The sequence below is a fragment of the Staurois parvus genome, unplaced genomic scaffold (assembly GCF_062004578.1).
Source record: "Staurois parvus isolate SC_StPar_1 unplaced genomic scaffold, SC_StPar_1.0 ptg000310l, whole genome shotgun sequence".
NCBI classification, from domain to species: Eukaryota; Metazoa; Chordata; class Amphibia; order Anura; family Ranidae; genus Staurois; species Staurois parvus.
In genome coordinates, this window is record NW_028318106.1 from 517,624 (window position 1) to 540,088 (window position 22,465).

At 42.9% G+C, this 22,465-nt stretch overlaps 1 protein-coding gene across 2 annotated transcripts in view; it reads right to left on the bottom strand.

Annotated features, from left to right (window-relative positions):
* MALT1 (MALT1 paracaspase) overlaps positions 1–22,465 on the bottom strand; it is a 253,242-nt gene that overhangs the window by 104,363 nt on the left and 126,414 nt on the right. For both annotated transcript variants that reach the window (XM_089683427.1, XM_089683426.1), the window contains exons 5-6: positions 18,074–18,240; positions 10,818–10,914 (exon numbers count right to left, since the gene is read on the bottom strand). In XM_089683427.1, the coding sequence (XP_089539553.1) occupies positions 10,818–10,914; positions 18,074–18,240 (264 nt within the window). The remainder of the gene's footprint in view (positions 1–10,817; positions 10,915–18,073; positions 18,241–22,465) is intronic.

The following is a 22,465-nucleotide window of genomic DNA, read 5'->3' on the forward strand; positions in this document are numbered from 1 at the left end:
TTCTTCCTTGTAATGCCTATGAAATGTGTTGGCCTTGGACCCTTTGTTTCTTGGGTAATTTTTACAATAAAGCATTGTTGCGCAAATGTCAGGGGCACGAGAAGTGACTGATGTAATTTCTTTAGCCAAAGGAACAGAGTTACAAGATATTCTGCTGAGAGCAAGATAAAACCAAGTTTATGGAATGAACCGTGTTTATGACATCTAGTAACCTCACATTAGGAGATAAAAACCTGTTTAAGGGCATCTAAGTTAGAAATCCTTAAGTCTGGGGGAGATGAAAAGAGGTTTTGGGGTAGATAAGAAGCAAAAGTGTGACTTTTCAGATAACGAATATGGTGGTTGAATGTGACTGTTATCCTGGCGGAACCCTTCTGCTAGCCCCTCCTGTGGTGGGTGGAGCCGCCCACTATTGGACCACTTCCAGAAAAAGGGTTTATAAGGCAAAGGTCTGGGCAAGACCAGTGGAAGCTCCCCTAGTGACCAGAGGATGCTCTGACGCTGGGATTTTTACCAAGGCTATATGTGCTCATAGACTGGTCGCGCCTATGGCTTCTCCATAACCCCCTGTGCAGTTTGGTTCCAATGGGATTTGTTCTTCCCAGCTTCTACATAGCTTTGGTAATGTATTAATTCTATGCTGTGACGCTGTCAAATGATGTGTCTATTTCATGCTGTAATGCTCGCATTATTATTAGTGTGTGTTATTATGCAGATTGTGATGACTATAAGATATATCCTCCTGTGTGTCCTGTGATAATAAAAGTGGAGGTTTTGACAGTGCAAGAATATTGCAGTTGGATTCTATTATTTCTTGGAGTGCCGGGTGAACACTATGATGTTCCAGGTGCAGGTATTCATTTGGTAGATGGTCTTTCAAAATGCATAGAACATGTAATGGTTTAAATGCTGATTAAAAGTACCTGCACAACTGCATGTTGATTGTGTGCATGTGTATGACTTGTTTTTAGTAAATGCACCGAGCATCACTATTACATTCCTAAAAAATGGCAGGGTGCTTCTTGTACCTAGACACTCCTGTTCTGTAGCCTCATAACTGTCTATCTGCAGTATGAGATCATCTGAGGCACTGCTGCCTTTGACTGCTAGTCTCAGGAGATTGTGAGTGAAATTTGGTGATGTCACTACTGTGCTATTCACTGTTCTTGCTGGAGAGGAAACAGCACTGCATGCAGCTCCCTGCTTCTGCTTCCTCCATTCTGTAGATCTGTGCTTTGTAAATCTCTGCTGGTGCTTTTTGAACAGTCACGACTTTGTTCAGCCCAAACCCACATACTGTCTATGTGATTGGATGCTAGTCCTAGACCTCTCCCCCTCCTCATCCTCCTGGTCACTGCATACATTAACCCCTTCATGTCTAGAGTACTCTTACATAGGCCTATGCTTTATTTGTGGCCCAGACAGAAGTTCCAGAAACCCAACTGATCACCCAGGACCCATGAAAGATGGGGGGGCACGGGCCACCTGACACCAGGTACATGAGGGGTGTTCTCTTTCACCATCAGGCAGAGGATTCCTTTTCTTCCACCACCAACTTCAGAGCCAACCAGGCTTGCACCATTGCATAAATTGCATCTCCTTCCCCTCCAGACATTGGCTATACATCAGGCAGAGTCTCTTTATTGCAGCAAAACTGATCACAACTCCCACAAAACAGTCCATTCCAGTGGTAATACAAAGTCCCAAAATATGGTATATAAACATTGGTTCAAAAATCGTCACTTGACAGACCGCATTGGCTAGGAGGAAGCCTTTGGGTACTCACACAATTCATAACAAATTGCTTTCAGTCTCAATTCCATTCTGAGGTCTAATAGTTATAGTCCTTCCTCACCCCTTGCATGCACAACCCGCTTCTACCGCTCTCTCCTTTCTGGTGTCCAACTTGCTCTAAACTCCACCCACACCTTAAATATGCAAACAGTTTATAGCACCTACAGGAAGGAGTAGGAATTAAAGGGAACTTGCACCTCCCTACACATTTACCAAGATAGCCACCTCCATATTGACACAGTGTAGGGCAAGGCATGGTGGATCAGTAATGTGGAAAAAGACAGGGCCAGATTAAGGGCAACTGATGCTTAAAGTACAGCCCAACAATTGCACCCCCTTCAGCGTTTCCACTGCTTAATTGACGTTACCAGGTTTTTTATCATAAACCGCGGCGAAGTTAAGTGCACTGAGGCGATGCGGTGCAATTCATTCTGAATGGCAATGCAATGGCACCCTAGTACAGCTCAATGCAAGATAACACACTAACATGCATGTGCCAGTTTTTGGCGGCACCGCTGTGCTGTCTGTCCGATACCGCATTGGAGTGCCATTTAAAATGAATTACACCATATTGCAACAGCTCACCCAATATGCATTGCCATGTGTTCAGCCCAAACCCACATACTGTCCATGTACTTGCCAGTCCTAGACCTCTTCTCCTCTTCATCCTTCTGGTCACTGCGTAAATCAACCCCTTCAAGTCTGGAGTACTCTCACATAGGCCTATGCTTTACTCGTGGCCCAGATATTAGATCTAAAGACTCAACTGACTATCCAGGACTCATGAAACATGGGGGCACGGGCCACCTGACACCCAGTACATGAGGGGTGTTCTCTCTCACCGTCAGGCAGAGGATTCCTTTTCCTCCACCACCTACTTCAGAGCCAACCAGGCGTGCACCATTAAATTGCATCTCCTTCCCTCCAGACATTGGCTGTACATCAGGCAGAGGCTCTTTGTTGCAGCAAAACTGATCACAACTCCCGCAAAATAGTCCATTCCAGGGGCAATGCAAAGTCCCAAAATATGGTATATAAACAATGGTAAAAAAATGGTCACTGGACAGACCAACTTGGGTAGGAGGGAGCCTTGAGGTACTCACACCCAATACAATACAATGCCACATACAGGCTGTAATAAGGTACTGCACATCCTATTTAAAAAAATTGCAGATCTTTATTTATGTAATAACAACATTTTTAATTTAGAAATGTATTTCCACATTTCCAACCTCACTGACAGTTCCTAAAGACTGCAAGGTATCCTGGTTAATTGCAAGGGCTACTATAACTAAAATTAAAAAAAATGGTTATGAAGAAGCTACTGATAACATAGACACAGAAAAACTATCACTCTCCCTTAGCTGCAAAGTGAGACAGCAAGTTGATAGTAATTTTTTTCTATGAGATTACTTACAGGAAGTCAGCTGTATACTGGAAAATATCTCCCCTCACTTACCACCTATAAATATTAAAATGGGTTGGTATGGTACCACATCCACATTTTTAAAAATATCCCAAGAACAAAAGGTTGGACTTTAAATTTAGCAGCATGCAAATAAACAGTAAACCACATTTTTATTGCATAGTAAAAAAAGCTAATAAATTCTGAAAGAGAAATGTGGTTTTACTCTTTATTTGGATGTCGGTACCTTTTAAAGTCTGACCTTTTGTTCTTGGGAGACTTACCAACTATATCTAATGCATCTACTTTTCTAATAATTTCTTTATGCTATAACCTTTTCATGCATATTTCTTTAAAACTCTTAATTCCAAAGCCTCATGCACACAGTATGTCAAAAATGCCACTTTTACAGGCATCTGACGTTTTTTCTTCTGCCTCTAAATGCCGCTCTATGTTAGTCCAACAGGTGTTTAAAGGCAGACAAAAAAACATCACTTGCGTGTTCAGGAGAGGAGCGCTTGGGTGGAAAAACCACCAAATGCTCATAAACGCGCGTTAATACTAGACGCATTTAGACATGTTCACACACTTGCAAATTAATGCATTCTGTTGGCCAAAATGAATTAAAATACTGGTGAATAGAATGCATTTATGCCAAACACGCAAATGTGCAAAAGCACATTCAGGCTGCACTTTCCTCCCCTAGAGCAAAGACGTCCAGGGGAGGAATATAAAACATCCTTTGTACATGAGACCCAAAGAAGCCATAGATGGATCACATTTCAGCTGGCTCAACATGGACCGGCCAAGATTCGATCCATCTAGTAGCAGGCTGGTTGTACTGAAGTCGATTCATAGATCAGCTTCAGTATAACAAGCCTGTTGGATTTTTTACATGCGATTACTGCTGGTGGCTATAGGCTCTAGCAGAAATCATTGTGTTCTGCCAGCAAAGAAAACTCCATGCTGGGCAGAACACAATAGTCCTGCGGGAAGGATTCCCCCATTAACACTGACTGTGTTGACGGGGGAATCGAGCAATTTTCTTTCCTGCAAGCCATCTATGGCTTGCTTAAGTCTAGATTGGATTAAAATTTTTCATAAACCAGTTGGAAATTTATTGTAGCTTCCCTAGCAGTCTGATTATGTCAGTGTTTCTGTGCTCAAAGCGGTAAATTTTTTTGCATGGAAATATGTAGTTTTTTTTATTGTAGGCCTGTAATTTTTAGGAATAACTCACTGAAATCTGTCCGAACAAGAGTCTAGTAAACATTCCGGGGATGTTAAAATTTGAAACACGAAATCATAAATTATAATTTAATAAATAATCATAAAAATAATAATATAATAATAAATTTAATTCAATAATATAATCAAACCAAAAACACTGAAATTTGAACTAGAGCGCCAAGTTCACACATCACTGAGCAAAGTCGCAGAATCGTTTTCAGTGTCAGATGAGGAATTTCCCCCACGAATCATTATCACTTAATTTTGCAAGTGGTTCTGATTTACTATCGCTGTTCTCTAGCCGGTCTAAAACCGTTTTTGACCTAAAGGGACGCTTTTTGGTCGCCATGGACGTTTCTCAGTTTCCAGGCAGAAAGAACAGTAAAAATGCAGGCAGGGCGCCGGACAAAGCACTCGGGACAAAATGTATGTGAAATGGTTTGATACAGTAATGTTTTACTATGTGATTTTAGTGTATTTAGTGAATGTCACTTTTTCACATTTTTAAATTTCCCGCCGTTCCATCCCCATACGTCCTGACGTCGCAGGGAACGGAATCCATAAGACGGAGGCCGGCATTGGCTGGAGGACATTGCCAGGGACACTGCAGGAGGGACATCGCGGGAACGAAGGACAAGGTAAGTACAGACGTGATCCCGGATCAGCGCTGCAGGGTATCCCCCAGTGTAGCTCGGGGTTACCGCTTGTGGTGCTGAAACTTTACCCCGAGCTACACTCGGGAATACTGCCAGGGAGGTTAAAGTTTGTTACATTAAGTGATATTAAAGGTTCTTTTTTTTTTCTTTTAGAACTAACATGGTTTACTTACCAGCTCTGTGCAGTGGTTGCACAGAGCAGCCCCAATCTTCCTTTTCTCTAGTCCCCCGCCAGCATGCCTGGCTCCACCCCCTTGACCAGTGCCCCCAATAGCAAGCCGCTTGCTATGGGGGAACTGGTGCATGATTAACAGAAGTGGGGAGCCAATGGCTCCCGTTGTTGTGTCCCAGCCAATGAGGAATGAGACACTGGGGACAGCCGAGGCTCCTGTCCACATCACTGGATTGAGAGGGGACTAAGTATTAAGAGGGGCTGGGAGGGGAGCAGGACACAGAAGGTTTTTTACCTTCTTGCATAGAAAGTATGAAGATAAAAAACTTTCAGCCATTACAACCACTTTATATATTGGGTAGCACAGTGGCTAAATGGTTAGCACTTCTGCCTGGCAGTACTATGGTTGCTGGTTCAAGTCCCAACCACAGCACCACCTGCCTGGAGTTTGCATGTTCTCCCTGTGTCTGTGTGTGTTTCCTCTGGGTGCTCCGGTTTCCTCCCACACTTCAAAAACATACTGGTAGGTTAATTGAATCCTGTCTAAATGGGCCCTAGTATATGAATGTGGGACTTTAAATTTTTTCCCCCTTGAGGGTTAGGGACTGATGTGAATGTACAATATATATGTAAAGCACTACATAAATTGACAGCACTATAGAAATACCTGTAATAATATATATATACAGTTGTGGCCAAAATTATTCAACCCCCACTGAAATTGAGTGTTTTGGCCAGTTTGACATTGCTTTTGATCATTCAGTCATCTTGCTTACATTTACATTAAAGAGGCACTTGTAGGTCAGACAAATATAACATAACAGTTATAATGAAATAACCACAAATGTCTTTTCTGTGCTCACAGCATTATCAGTTTTATTCAACCCCCAAGTGACATTCAATCTTAGTACTTAGTACAGCATCCTTTTACAGTTATAACAGCTTTTAAACGTGAAGCATAGCTTGACACAAGTGTCTTGCAGCGATCTACGGGTATCTTCGCCCATTCTTCATGGGCAAAGGCCTCCAGTTCAGTCACATTCTTAGGCTTGCGCACTGCAACTGCTTTCTTTAAGTCCCACCAGAGGTTCTCAATCGGATTTAAGTCTGGTGACTGCGATGGCCACTCCAAAATGTTCCAGCCTTTCCTCTGCAACCATGCTCTAGTGGACTTGGAGGTATGCTTGGGATCATTGTCCTGTTGAAAGGTCCAACGTCTCCCAAGCCTCAGGTGTGTGACGGACTGCATCACGTTTCCATCCAATATCTCCTGGTACTGAAGAGAATTCATGGTACCTTGCACACGCTGAAGCTTCCCTGTACCTGCAGAAGCAAAACAGCCCCAAAGCATGATTGACCCTCCACCATGCTTCACAGTAGGCAAGGTGTTCTTTTCATCATAGGCCTTGTTCTTCCTCCTCCAAACATAGCGTTGATCCATGGGCCCAAACAGTTCTAATTTTGTTTCATCAGTCCACAGAACACTATCCCACAACTTTTGTGGTTTGTCCACATGGCTTTTGGCATACTGCAGTCGACTCTTCTTATTCTTTGGAGACAGCAAGGGGGTACGCCTGGGAGTTCTGGCACGGAGGCCTTCATTACGCAGTGTGCGTCTTATTGTCTGGGCTGAAACTTCTGTACCCACATCTGACAAATCTTTTCTCAGTTCCTCAGCAGTCACACGGGGACTTCTCTCCACTCTACGCTTCAGGTAGCGCACAGCAGTCGAAGTCAGCATCTTCTTTCTGCCACGACCAGGTAGCGTTTCAACAGTGCCCTTTGCCTTGAATTTGCGAATGATGCTTCCTAAGGTGTCTCTTGGTATGTTTAACATCTTTGCAATCTTCTTATAGCCATTGCCCTTCCTGTGAAGAGAAATCACCTCTTCTCTTGTCTTCCTGGACCATTCTCTTGCCTTCACCATGTTTGTAACCACACCAGTAAATGTCTAGAAGGAGCTGAGTATCACAGTCATTTTAAAGCTGCCTAATTGGTGCTTATTATGCTTGATTGCTGCTCGGTGACATCCACAGGTGTTTTCAATACCTGATGGAAAGCACCTGTATGAACCTCTGTTCTTCAGAGTGGTAGTCTTTAAGGGGTTGAATAATTGTGGCAATGAAGAAACCACATAAGAACCATTTACTACTGTATTACATAAACAATTGATGTCATTTTAGTTGCATTTGGGTAGTTACAACGTCCTTGTAGGATTTGATTCTGAATACAATTCCAAATGTACACTATAGTCCCTAAACCCCTTTACAGCATTGGGGGTTGAATAATTTTGGCCACAACTGTATATATATATATATATATATATATATATATGCAAATAAAATGAAAGGAACGCTTTGAAAACACATCAGATCTCAATGGGAAAAAATATCATGCTGGATATCTACACGGATATGGACGGGGTAATGTGCTAGGAACATAAGAATGCCACATCAATTGATGAAAATGATCAACCTACAGAGGACTGAATTCAAAGACACCCCGAAAATCAAAGTGAAAAAATTATGCAGTAGGCTAGTCTATTTTGATGAAATTTGATTGTAGCAACTCAAAATGGTACTCAGTAGTTTGTATGACCCCCACGTGCTTGTATGCATGCCTGACAACATCCAGACATGCTGCTAATGAAATGATGGATGGTGTCCTGGAGTATTTCCTCCCAGATCAAGACCAGGACATCACTGAGCTCCTGGACAGTCTGAGGTGCAACCTAGCGGCTTCGGATGGATCAAAATATGTCCCAGAGGTGTTCTATTGGATTTAGGTCAGGCGAGTATGGGGGCCATTCAATGGTATCAAATCCTTCATCTTCCAGGAACTACCTGCGTACTCTTGCCACATGAGGCAAAGCATTGTGATGCACCAGGAAGAACCCAGTACCCACTGCACCAGCGTGCGGTCTGACAATGGGTCCAAGGAGTTCATCCCAATGCCTAATGGCAGTCAAGATGCCATTGTCTAGCCCAAGGGTCCTCAAACCTTTTAAATGGGGCCAGTTCAATGTCCCTCAGACCGTTGGAGGGCCGGACTATAGTTTAAAAAAAAAACTATGAACAAATGCGGACACAGTACAGGAGATGACCAGAGACTGTGGATATACAACAGCGGTGGGAATACTGGACCAGCCGCTCCATAAGACGCACAGACATTTCCCCCCAAGTGTGTCTTATGGAGCTAAATATATGGTAAATGCAGGACACCTTGTTGGGTCAGATCTGTGTACAATGTAAAGAGAGAGAGAGGGGGGGGGAGATAAGGAGCGGAGAGAGAGGAGGGGGAGAGAGAGAGAGGGTGGGAGAGGGGGGGGGGGGAGACAGAGAGAGGAGGGGGAGAGAGAGAGGAAAGAGAGAGAGAGGAGAGATAGAAGAGAGAGGGAGCAAGAGAGAGAGGGAGGAGAGAGAGAGGAGGGAGAGAGAGAGAGAGACGGGAGAGGAGGGAGGAGAGAGAGAGGAGGGAGGGAGAAAGAGAGGAGGGAGAAAGAGAGGAGGGAGGGAGAGAGAAAGAGGAGGGAGGGAGGGAGAAAGAGGAGGGAGGGAGGGAGGGGGGAGAGAGAGAGTGGGAGGGAGGAGAGAGATGGGAGGAAGAGAAGAGAGAGAGGGGAGAGGGGGGAGAGAGGGGGGAGAAAGAAGGAGAGGGAGAGAGAGAGAGGGGGGAGAGAGAGGGGGGAGAGAGAGAGAAGGAGAGGGGGGAAGAGAGGGGGGAGGAGAGAGAGGGGGGAGGAGAGAGAGGGGGGAAGAGAGGGAGGGGGAAGAGAGAGGGGGGAAGATAGGGAGGGGGAAGAGAGAGAGAGAGGGGGGGGGAGAGAGAGAAAAGGAGAGGGGGGAAGAGAGAGAGGGAGAGAAGAGAGAGAGGGGAGGGAAGAGAGGGGGGGGGGAGAGAGAGAGGGGGGAGAAAGAGAGAGAGAGGGAGAGGGGGAAAGAAGACACAAGGCTGGCTGGAAGTGTGGGCGGGGCAGACACAGGAGGATAGAACGGGAGGAGGAGGGGCAGCTTTCTCTCTCCTCTCCAGTCTGTGTGAGGGGGGGGGAACTGTCAGCACTTGGGACTGAATATGCTGACAGATCCCCTGCAGTGCTGGAGGGGGGGAGGCCGTGGGGGAGCATACAGTAGCTAACATGCAGGAGATGGATGGGGGAGGTGATTGGTGGCACATAGAGCAAAAGAGAAATGCATGGTCCTCTATGTGCTACCCGGCCCCCTCTCCAGCCGGCTCCATGGTTGACAGGTTTTCTCTCTCCTCTCACAGCCGAGCACACACGAACCCGCCCGAACATGCCCAGCTCTAGCACACACGAGCACGCCCCCCTGTCCAAGCACAGCCCTTTGCAGCGACGGCATTGGTCCCTTCTGCCTCCTGCCCGAGCCCTGCCGAGCTCTCCCGACCTGCCAAACCCTAGTCCCTTGCCTCACGGTAGATCTGCCACTGCCCGGCGGGCCGGATAAATGTCCTCGGCAGGCCGCATGTGGCCCGTGGGCCATAGTTTGAGGACCCTTGGTCTAGCCTGTTGAGGACTGTGTGTCCCTCCATGGATATGCCTCCCCAGACCATTACTGACGCACCACCAAAACGGTCATGCTGAAGGATGCTACAGGCAGCATAATGTCCTGCACGGCTTCTCCAGACCCTTCACATCTGTCACATGTGCTCAGGGTGAACCTGCTCTCATCTGTGAAAAGCACAGGGCACCAGTGGTGGACCTACCAATCCTGGTGTTCAAGGGCAAATGCCAGTCAAGCTCTATGGTGCTAGGCTGTGAGCACAGGGCCCGCTAGAAGATGTCAGGCCCTCAGGCCACCCTTATGAAGTCTGTTTCTGATTGTTTTGTCAGAGACAATCACACCAGTGGCCTGCTGGAGGTCATTTTGTAGGGCTCTGGCAGTGCTCATCCTGTTCCTCCTTGCACAAAGAAGCAGATACCAGTCCTGCTGATGGATTAAGGACCTTCTACGGCCCTGTCCAGCTCTCCTAGAGTAGCTGCCTGTATCCTGGAATATCCTCCATGCTCTTGAGACTGTGCTGGGTGACACAGCAAACCTTCTGGCAATGGCGTGTATTGATATGTCATCCTGGAGGAGGTGGACTTTCTGTGCAACCTCTGTAGGGTCCAGGTATGGCCTCATGCCACCAGTAGTGACACTGACCCTAGCCAAATGCAAAATTTGTGAAAAACAGTCAGAAAAGATGAGTAAGAAAAAGATGTCAGTGGCCTCCACCTGTAAAACCATTTCTGTTGCCCATCTAGTGTACCTGTTCTCATTTCATTAACACCAAAGCAGCTGAAACTGATTAACAACCCCCTTTGCTACTTAACTGACCAGATCAATATCCCAGGAGATTAATTGACTTGATGCTATACTCTGATTTTTAAATTTTAAATTCTTTTAAACCACCAGAATTTTACATATACTGTATGTATTTATGGGCCATTAGAAAGATCTTCTCAATAACTTATGATGTAACCATTTAAGTTAATAGGCCTTGTTACAAGGGGTTTAGTCATTTAATGGTGTGATGTGCCTTAGGCAAAGGATTTACTTACCGATAATAACCTCCACCTCCCTACTGTCTTCACTGTCACTTCCATTAGACACTCGGCAGAAGTAGAGGCCTTTATCGTCCACTGAAACATTGGGAATCTAAGGAGAGAAACAAATAATACGACTATTTGGAGTGTGTGACTGTGCTTTGTCCATGCAGGGTATATTTTAATAATGGCCCCACTATCAGCATATACTCATTCAAACGACAGACTGATCACCTTTTAGCCTGGGGGGATAACATAACTAACTAAAGGGCTAAAGAACTTGTACCACACAGTGTGCCATTGTGCTTCATTGATTAATGATTATCCAATTTACTACAACACCAATTTACAAAATGCCAGATAGGTGGACTCAGTTTTCTGTAGCTTCGTTCATAAACATACATGGGTGCCCAATGTATCTTGTGAATGCCTGTGATTGAGCTCTCATTAGACAACCCAGATCAGAAAGGCAAAATGTATAGAGAGATTCAGAGTGACTCTGTACCCGTGATTGATATGAACCAATTACAGAGATTACAAGTGTAAACACTGTTAGTTTTTACAAATAATCTGCCCTTTGCTTCCTCTCACAATGGAGAAAAAGTATTCGGTTTCCAATGCTGCTTTATGCATTGACATACCTCCTTAGATCTAGTCTGTTGGGACAATATGATCACCTGCTGACTTGGCACATCCATAGGCAGCTTAACTCTTCAATAAGACACAGAGGTTGAATCCAACACAGTTTTGCTTCTAATAATTGCAGTACAGTGGATGTTTTTCCAGTCTTTTGAGGTGTAAGAAGACAATGACTTTCCTGAGCTCTGTCTCTGTGAATAACTAATGCTGACTGCCAGAGGCGGACTGACAACTCATGGGGCCCCCGGGCAATAGGGGATCATGGGGTCCCTGTGTCCTTGCCCAAACTCAAAAAAGCCTATGAAAAAGGTACCAAGGGCATCTCATGGGGCCCCCTACTGACCCCGGGCCTTCAGGCAGTGCCCGAGTTTCCAAATGGTCAGTCCGCCCCTGCTGACTGCGGGAACATGGAAGAAGTGGGGAGGGACTAGCTAAGCCTCAACTATCTAGTCCTAAACAAGAGGAGTGGACAGAGGAAAATACCAAAATCACATAGACAAGTTTTAATGGCCCAAAACCACCACATACTACATAAAACAGCATACTACAAAACAATAACAACCTAATGCAGTTCAATGCAACACAAAAAAATGCATGAACGCAGGATCTATTCGTATGTGGGTGGATTTGGCTAGCAAAGATTCTTCACCCCTTTTCTGTGGTGGTCATATTTACAGATCTGACATTTTCTGTCTGGGCCTTCATACTGTCTGACAACCTATATCCTTTGAGATCCTTTGTCGGTCTAAAAGCCCCTCGACAACATCTGATCTCTTTGATCTATGCTCAGTTGATACAAGATTCTCCTGATATTTCTAATCGACATCTACATAAATGGGAAGCAGAACTAGATGCCTTGCTGTCTGAAGACCAATGGACACAAGCCCTTAACACCATACATAAAGGTTTGGTTAATGTATCCATTCAAGAGCACAATTTCAAAGTTTTTTCTTGCTGGTATCGAACTCCCCACCTTTTGAGCAAAATTTACCCTTCAGTTCCTGATCTCTGCTGGAGATGCAATCAGGCATTGGGATCTATGTTAGCAGAAAAAAACAAAACAGGGCGCACTCTCCTCATGCATTAACGCAATAACCAAAAATGTATTAAAAAGATGCAAAAACATTCTCACAAGCCATAAAGGTCATAAAAACAGAGAAAAGAAGTCAAAGGTGCCAATCGTGGACAACATGTGTCCTCGGGTAAAGTGCTAATGCGTTTCGGGAGTCGAACTCCCTTCCTCAGAGCAATAGAGCAATATTTTATATAATAGAGGAAGGTTCTCATTTATCCAGGTCATGGTATAGCTAGTAATATTTGTCACATTCAACTGGATATGTTCTGTAATGTTGAAGAGGTTTCGTTCCAATTTGTAACTGAAGAAGAACGTTTTTTGGTTTATTTTTATATAGTTAAAAATTTAAAAAAAAAACAGTGTTGATTTTGGGTACATTATTGCATGTTCAAGGAATTGTCAGTCAAACTATCACAACACTGGAAATTTAAAATGTTCCTGGTAATGAAGAGGTATATACTGGCTGGTACTTAAGTGGTAATGGTAAAAGATGGGTATTCCTAAAGGACATGTGTCCAGCTTCACATAACAATTCCTATGTTACTATTGGCATTTGGTCATATGACATTTTAGTGCCGCAAACTGTGTTGGTTTTAGAAGGCTTCACGCCAGATGCGATGACCGTAGGTATGAACAGTGAGTAGGTAGCTATATAGAACTCAGCATGTATCAGTGACTGCAGGCCTGACCCTTTTCAATGTCTGAATTGTTAACAATCTCTGTTCAAGGCCACCAGCCCCGCATGTATTTTAATTACTGGCCCAAGGGGCAAACACTGGAGTTGGGTCAGGACTTAGGTGACATAATTAGGCCTTATTACTCTACAAATTGTGTGATTTAATTAGATCCTACAAAGGATTGCATTTTTATTCATCATAATACACCGTGTATTTAAATTGATTAGGAGGTATAAAGTATGTTGGCCTTCAGAAAGGAACTATGTGGTTGCTGCCTTACAAGACCATTATTCCATTGAGCTCCATTTCCTTGACAGAGAGGGACTTGAATTGTGTAGCCAAAAAGCTGCTTTAGAGCAGACACACTTTGGAGAAGATTAACAAGGAAGCCAGGGCTTTAATAGCAAATAAATCAGAGAGAGGCACAGATGAGCCTATTCTGGCTAATAAATGTAATGGTGGGCATCTTGTATACTATGCACATAGTTCACATTTATAGACGTATGTCAGCAAATATGTAAAGTCTATCCAGAGTTGGGTCATGTGGCCAGACTCGTGTGATTTCCACAGTGATAACGACCTCTGCATACCTGTTGGTCAATTAATCGGTTCCTGCTAGCTCTGTTTTGGTAAGTATACAAAACATATGACAGTGAAGGAACCTTGACCAGATGCTATGATTGTGCTTGGACTTTAGCAGTCCAAGGTATCCTTGGCCTACTGCTACAAAAGTATTATTAATAAATAACAAGTAAAAATTTGTAGGATCTCTGTGGTGAAGAATGGATGACCTAGATCGATATGGCTACTATGTACAGGCACAGGGGCAGACTGACAACTCATGGGGTCCCCGAGCAATAGGAGATCATTTGGTCTGTGTCTTTGCCCAAACTCAAAAAAGCCTATGAAAAAGGTACCAGGGGCATCTCACGGGGCCCCCTACTGACCCTGGGCCCTCGGGCAGTGCCCGAGTTTCCAAATGGTCAGTCCGCCCCTGTACAGGCAGCACCAGCTGGAGTGATATCAAACCTGAAAAATCCTATTTATTTGCAGTTCAAACTGTCTACAGCAAGAACCCCACAAGAGAAACATCCCTTGAAATCTGAACTTACTGTGCACTCTTTCACTATGTCTAAATACTTTAAGAAGTATTTGGCAAGTTGAAAATGTAGATTCACACTAGAATTAAACACTAAACAGCCACATAACACATGTACCCTGATAAATGCATAGCATCAGTTTGATTTCTGTCCATGCTATGGTTGTCCAGCAATCATTATTGGTATCTACTGACCATTTACATGCAACACTATGCAACTCACGGTGTCGGTCAGCATCCTCACCCATACTATCTGCTTCTTGTAATTGCAAGGCCTGACTTGGAAACATTTCCACCTTAAGGGCTCGTTCACACTTGACTGTTTTACCAACTCTTGCCAAACGCCCATGTAGCGTTTGGCAAGTGTTGGTCCGGCGTTTGCCGAGCATTTTTTAACGCTCGGCAAACGCTTCATGCGCGGTTCAACGGCGGTTGCTAGGCGTTTGCCGAGCATTAAAAACGCCCCACAAATGCCTATAATGAAGTTTAAATGGTGTTACCCCTCGGCAAACGCCCCGCAACCGCGTCCCAACCGCACCGCAAACGCCGGCCGGGCGTTTGCAGAGCGGCACCATAGACTAGAATAGGAGGCTTCAACGCCTCCTGACTCGACCAGAGGCATCTGTTTTGCCGCGACACGACGCTAACGCTCCCGTTAGAACAGCACCATGTGCTGCAATGTGCAGAATTGTCCAAGGCGTTTGGGAAGCGGTAAAAACGCTTCCCAAATGCCTCTCTGCCGCCTGCACACAACGCTAGTGTGAACGTAGCCTAACTTCAGACCTTGTTCTAAGATGATCCTTCCCTATTCCTTCTGATTACAGTAAATATCAGTTTTACACTTCCAAACCTTCCAAACTGAAACTCAATACAAAGCTTAGGTGCCAGGCATGCTGGTGTATGGTGGCCTGTATAGTTCAGTGCCACCTACTAAGTATTTTTGACAAGGATCATATGCACAGCAGTCTGATATCCAGTGCTGGACTTCTAGGAAAATCGAATATTTTTATAATTTGTTATTCATATGCAAAATGCAACATTTTTCCAGATTATTTTAGATGCAGTGAGTATTTTAGTGCCTAAACTCTACTCAGCATTATCACCACTGCCAAACATATACAAAATCTGGACTTTGTTTGAAAGTCTGTATTTGCATATATTTATATGAAGAGGACACTCCTCCAGCTTTCTGGGATTGCAATGTAGTCATTCCTTTCAGTCTACAAGAAAACTGGCATCTTCTATAGTGATTATAAGCCATGTTGGGCATGTGGTCTGGAGCATAAATTGTACCTTGCATTAACCTCCCTAGCGGTCTGATTATGTCTATATTTCTGTGCTCAAAGCGGTACATTTTTTTTCATGGAGATATGTATTTTTTTATTGTAGGCCTGTAATTTTTAGGAATAACTCACTGAAATCTGTCCAAACAAGAGTCTAGTAAACATCCCGGGTATGTTACAATTTTAAACACGAAATCATAAATTATAATTTAATAAATAATCATAAAAAATAATAATATAATAATAATAAATTTAATTCAATAATATAATCAAACCAAAAACACTGAAATTTGAAATATAGCGCCAAATTCGCACATCACTGAGCAAAGTCGCAGAATCATTTTCAGTGTCTGATGACGAATTTCCCAACGAATCATCACTCAATTCTGCAAGTGGTTCTAATTTACTTTTGCTGTTCTCTAGCTGATCTAAAACCGCTTTTGACCTAAAGGGACGTTTCTCAGTTTCCAGGCAGAAAGAACAGTAAAAATGCAGGCAGGGCACAGGACAAAGCACTCGGGACAAAATGTATGTGAAATGGTTTGATACAGTAATGTTATACTATGTGATTTTAGTGAATTTAGTGAATGTCACTTTTTGTCATTTTCAAATTTCCCGCCAGTTCTGTCCCCCGTACGTCCCGATGTCGCAGGGGACGGGACCCAGATGACAAATGCCGGCATCGGCCGGAGGACATTACAGGGGACACTGCAGGAGGGACATCGCGGGAGCGCAGGACAAGGTAAGAGAAGAACAGATCCCAGAGCAGCGCCGCATGGTAAGCCGGAGTATAGCTTGGAATTACCGCTTGTGGTGCTGAAACTTTACCCCGAGCTACACTCGGGAATACCGCAAGGGGGGTTAAGGCAGTTGTGATTTCAGGTCATCTATCAGTATGTCTATTATCTTAAAATGTTAATGATCTGGGATTAGGTCAACTGTTATGTAAATAATCGTATCAAAGGGCATTAATGCTTTAAAAACATTTTTTGTAGGTTTTAAGTCAATGTGTACATATTGGAAAGTTGAAACATGCACAGTAGTTTTGTGAAGTGGTCTGAAGTGGTGGGGGAGTGCTGGGAAGGTTTGAGCAGGATGCTTATGGTATCTGCTGGGCGTTAAACTTCTATGTATAGTAAGTAGAGGTTAGCTTTAACTAAGGCTGGCCATACATTATACAATTTTCTTGAGATTTTTGCTTTAAATTTACCAAAAGCCATATAATAGGAGGTCAAACCTAAACAACACTTTCAGTTGTATCCAACTAGGCAGGCCCTTGCACTACACAGTTGAAGGTAAATCTAAAGGAAATTGGGCAGAAAAGTGTAAGAAAATTGTATAGTATATGGCCAGCCTTAGCCAGTATACACTCACTGGCCACTTTATTAGGTACACCTGTTCAATTGCTTGGTAACACAAATTGCTAATCAGCCAATCATATGGCAGCAACTCAATGCATTTAGGCATCTAGATGTGATGAAGACAACTTGCTGAAGTTGAAACCAAGTATCAGAATGGGGAAGAAAGGGGATGTAAGTGACTTTGACATGGTTGTAGATGCCAGACGGGCTGGTCTGAGTATTTCAAGAACTGCTGATCTACTGGGATTTTCACGCACAACTATCTCTATGGTTTACAAAAAATGGTCCGAAAAAGAGAGAACATCCAGTGAGCGGCAGTTGTGTGGATCAAAATATCTTCTTGATGTCAGAGATCAGAGGAGAATGGGCAGACTGGTTTGAGATGATAGAAAGGCAACAGTAACTGAAATAACCACTCGTTACAACCAAGGTATGAAGAATACCATCTCTGAATGCACAACACCTTAAAGCAGATGGGCTACAGCAGCAAAAGACCACACTGGTTGCCACTCCTGTCAGCTAAGAACAGATAATGGGGGCAGTAATTCGCACAGGCTCACCAATATTGGACAACAGAAGAGTGGAAAAACGTTGCTTGGTCTGATGAGTCTCAATTTCCCTAGAGATTATTATTATTATACAGGATTTATATAGCGCCAACAGTTTGTGCAGCGCTTTACAATAGAGATGGTTGTACATGAAAATCCCAGTAGATCAGCAGTTTTTGAAAAGCCCCTCTAGCACCAACATCCCTGCCATATTCAAAGTCACTTGAATCTTCTTTCTTCCCCTTTCTGATGCTCAGTTTGATCTTCAACAAGTCGTCTGCACCACGTCTAGATGCCCAAATAGACTGCGCACCTTGCAAGATTTTGGTTGCACAGGATTGGAGGATGGAAGTCAGCAGAGCTTCCCCTCATTTACTAAGCTCTGCAGCATACTGTATGCTATTGCAGAATACTACTGTACTTGTGAAGTGCACAGTCAATTTGCCTTTTGTAAATCAACACCAGCGTCCTTATATCTTGACTTACTGAAGCATGCGATTCAATACTGCTGTGTTTAGATTCACCATACACTATGTAAATGTAGAGTAACCATGTCACTGTAAAAAAAGGCAATTATTATTTTGCTTACCATGAAAAGTCTATTTTTGGCACCTATCACAGCAATCCCATTTCGGAACCACTGGTAACGGGGAAGCGACTTTCCCACTGCACCACACTCCAAAAGCAGTCTGCTCCCAACTAGAAGTTTTTGGGGCTGAGGCTGGTTGCAGATTTGTAGTTTGTCATCAAAAAGTCCTACAAAAAAATACAATGGAATGAGATATTTAAAAATGAATAAATACACCATTGAAATGTTTCCACTGGAGGTGTTTTTACCTGTATTTCTGTCCATTCAGTCCTAAGCCTTGCCATACGGCACAGCCAGCTTAGTGACCTAACTTTTCCCTACTGCAGCTAAGCAACTCAGCTAGATCAGCTTCTTGCCTCCAACCCAACCATTCCCAACTAGGCTTCCTTCAGAGGTTGCCAGGGGTTCCTTGAGCTGTGGCTGATTGACCTCCCATTTCATTTTGCCTGCATAGTTCCAGGGTCAAGGCCCATTGATAGAGCAGCATGACATGATGTTTTTTTGCAGTCTGAAAGGGGGGCATTTTTCCCCCTGTACTGCAAGGAGCCAGTTTTAGCTGGGGTTCCCCATGACCTGCACATTTTTTCTTTCTGGAGTGAAAAAGTTGAGAAAGGCTGCTCCAACCTATGACTTTACAGTGAAGGTGCAGCTGCAGACTGATGGGACTATCACTATGCTCTCTACTTCTGTCAGCATGTCCCTTGTCAGCATATTTGTATACAGCACACCTGACTGGCCCCTATTGTTGCCTCCATCTCCTAGTCAGAGTGCTGCTGTATAGGACTGAAAAAAATATATATTTATGTATTTACACTAGATGTTCTTATAATAAATTTCAAGATTTTATAATATTTATAATATGTAATGCATTAATTCATGTTTTTATATCTGCCTGGAGTTTGGCTTTAAAGGCAACCTGTCAGATGGGTAAATCTGGAATTAAAGTGTCACACTGTAATAACTGAATCCAAAGATAGGTCTGTTCTAAACAAAGTTGTATACAAAATTAGAAAGGTTTTAGTGACTGTTCTCCACTCCCTTCATCAGGGCTAAAATATGATATAAAATATAAAAGATAACACCAATATTATATCCACTGAAGTAAAAACCTAGAAGCTAATGATAAATACCTGTTATAATGCAAGTCTAACATTTATCTGTATGTATTTAAAACATAATAAAATAATAATAAGATTACTAAATTATTATTATTATTATTATTATTATTATTATTATTATTAATAATATTATTATTAATAATATTAAGAAGAATAATAAAAACACAAAATTGGTGATATTATAATCATGATAATTGCACTTATTATATGAGTATGATTTATATGGCTATATCACCAATTTTGTGTTTTTCTTCTCATTATTATTTTTCTATTTCAATCATTTTTATTTATTCAAAAAAATATAACAAAGAAAAGGACCAAATCAGCCCACACAGGGCCTAAAACTGACTTTTGGCTTAAAAAGTGCCAAAGACAGGGAAGAATAACAATGACCAAACGTAAAAGATATGAACACAGGAAAGAAAAGTTCCAGGAAGGATCCTCCTCGGAGTTGCAAACCTCATTATTATTTTTATTATAGCTTAAATACATCCAGACAAAATTTAAAATGATTAAATTAAAAGATATTTATTTTTATTTTCTTTGCCATTGAACTGAAATAAACTAATAATAATATCGTATTCATTAGTATTTTTTTTTATCCTGGCATATTTATTGTGAACAGAGAAAGCTGTGTTTTATGTTTTCTCTGGATTTGGTGGTTCCAGATCAGGGCCTGGAGTTTAAAGGTTCTGAAGTAGTGTCTTGGGAGGGACCTTCAATCTTGTATCCAGGCTTTGCTTGGCTCCTGCAGCCTGTGTAGGTACACAGGTGTGCAGGGGCGTTTTATACCAGGATTGCAGATACAAACAATTCAACCCATGCCAAAGAAAATCAATACCTCAATAAATAATTGATGAGCCCTAGAACCAAATCTGGCAGTACATTGTGTTGGGTTCTAGGGTTAACCATAGTAACATCTACACCAGCATTGAATCAGATAGTCACTCAATGGCTCAGGAGTGTGTTGGAGGGTGGATCCCCACATGCTGGTTGTGTTGGAGGGTGGATCCCCACATACTGCTCGTGTATGGTACAATGGCTACCTGACATCAAAAGGTGATCGTTTGGAGATTGTCAAGCAAAGGATTTCCTGAGTGGGATACATTTGTGGAGGTTGTACCCCACCTTTAAGCCTGTTTGACTCTTAAGCCATATCAGCTAAGAGTCCACTGCATCTGAAAAGTGCAAACAGGGTTGGAAGTCAAGGATGGTGTGGGCACGTTGGAGAGTTTTTTGAGCACTATTTTCTGATTGGAGCACAAAATTTACTACTCATTTGTGACTTTTGGGTTTTTTTGTTGATTAATATATATTTTTTTTTTGTATATGTTTATTTATTGTTTATTAATTTATTTATATAATTGTTTTGCGGTTTGGTCACATCAGGATTGAGGATAGCTCAAGGCAGTTGTTGTTTCTGCCGTTCAGGTGCACAGAGACAAGACTCCATGTTGGAGAGATTCCCTTACCCGTGGGACTGGGAAATTTGGGACAGCTAAGCGGGTCTGCAGAGGACCAAGAGAGCTGAGGCAACTCGAGAGTCTTGGAAGGGTATTTGTGAGTCTCAAGAGTGGGAGAACACAAGGTGCTGGAGAACCCTATCCAGTGAGACCAGGAGTGGGGCCTGTGCCATGAAGTACTGCAAGCACATGCTACATATAGTTACATAGTCACATAGTTATTCTGGGGGAAAAAAGACAAAAGTCCATCCAGTTCAACCACAGAAAAAGAAAAAGTTATAATCCTATATCCACAGTTGATCCAGAGGAAGGAAAAAAAACCTCAGCAAAGCATGGTACAATTTGCTCCTGCTGGGAAAAAAATTCCTTCCTGATCCCCCGAGAGGCAATCAGATATTCCCTGGATCAACTTTACCTATAAATGTTATATCCAGTTATATTCTGTGTATCTAAGAAGCAATCCAGGACTTTTTTGAAGCAATCCACTGAGCTGGCCAGAACAAACTCTTGAGGTAGCCTATTCCACATTTTCACAGCTCTCACTGTGAAGAAACCTTTCCGTGTTTAGAGATTAAATTTATTTTCCTCCAGACTTAAAGAGCGCCCCCTTGTCCTCTGTGATGACCTCAGGGTGAATAGCTCTACACCGAGTTCACTATATGAACCACTGATGTATTTATACATGGAGATCATATCCCCCTTATGTATTATACATGGAGATCATATCCCCCCTTATGTATTATACATGGAGATCATATCCCCCCTTATGTATTATACATGGAGATCATATCTCCCTTATGTATTATACATGGAGATCATATCCCCCCTTATGTATTATACATGGAGATCATATCCCCCTTATGTATTATACATGGTGATCATATCCCCCCTTATGTATTATACATGGAGATCATATCCCCCCTTATGTATTTATACATGGAGATCATATCCCCCCTTATGTATTATACATGGAGATCATATCCCCCCTTAATCTCCTCTTCTCAAGAGAGAATAAAGTCTGTTCCTCATAGCTGATCTCCTCCATGCCTCTTATCAGTTTGGTTGCCCTTCTCTGTACCTTTCTCCAGTTCCCCAATGTTCTTTTTCTGAATTGGTGCCCAAAACTGAACTGCATATTCCAGATGAGGCATTACTAATGATTTGTACCGGGGGAAATTATATCTCTCTCTCTGGAGTCTATACCTCTTTTAATACAAGAGAGGATTTTGCTCACTTTAGAAACCGCAGCTTGGCATTGCATGCCATTATAAAGCTTGTGATCTACCAGAACTCCCAGATGCTGAGTAAGTCTGAGGAACCCATGGACTGGGAGACTGAAGACAGTAATAATGCTGCTGACTGAAGCACTAGGTGGCTTGATATTTTCGGAAACTGAAACCCTTGCTTGGGCAACCTGCTTTTGTTGGACTGCAACTTAGTTTTTCTTTTTAATAAAAGTGGGCTACCAGGCCCTCAAAAACACACTTCAAAAATGCATCTACCACAAGAGCCAAACATCCCCCAGATCACACTATCTTTCAATGAAACTAAATACTTTCCAGCACCATTAATCCACTCTTTGAGACAGAAATATAGGAGCTGCCACTGACTTGTGTTTGTAGGTGCGGCTGCAGAGCAGTCATACTTACCTTTGCTCTTGTACTTGTGTGAATCACTGACCCAGAACAAGCATGTGTAAATCTCTTGATATGCTCTTGTTTTATTCAGGTCAGTGACTCCTCAAGTAGTAATGAAATATAAGGATGGTAGCCCTAGTGTCCATCAAAAGTAAGTCAATGACGGCTCCCATA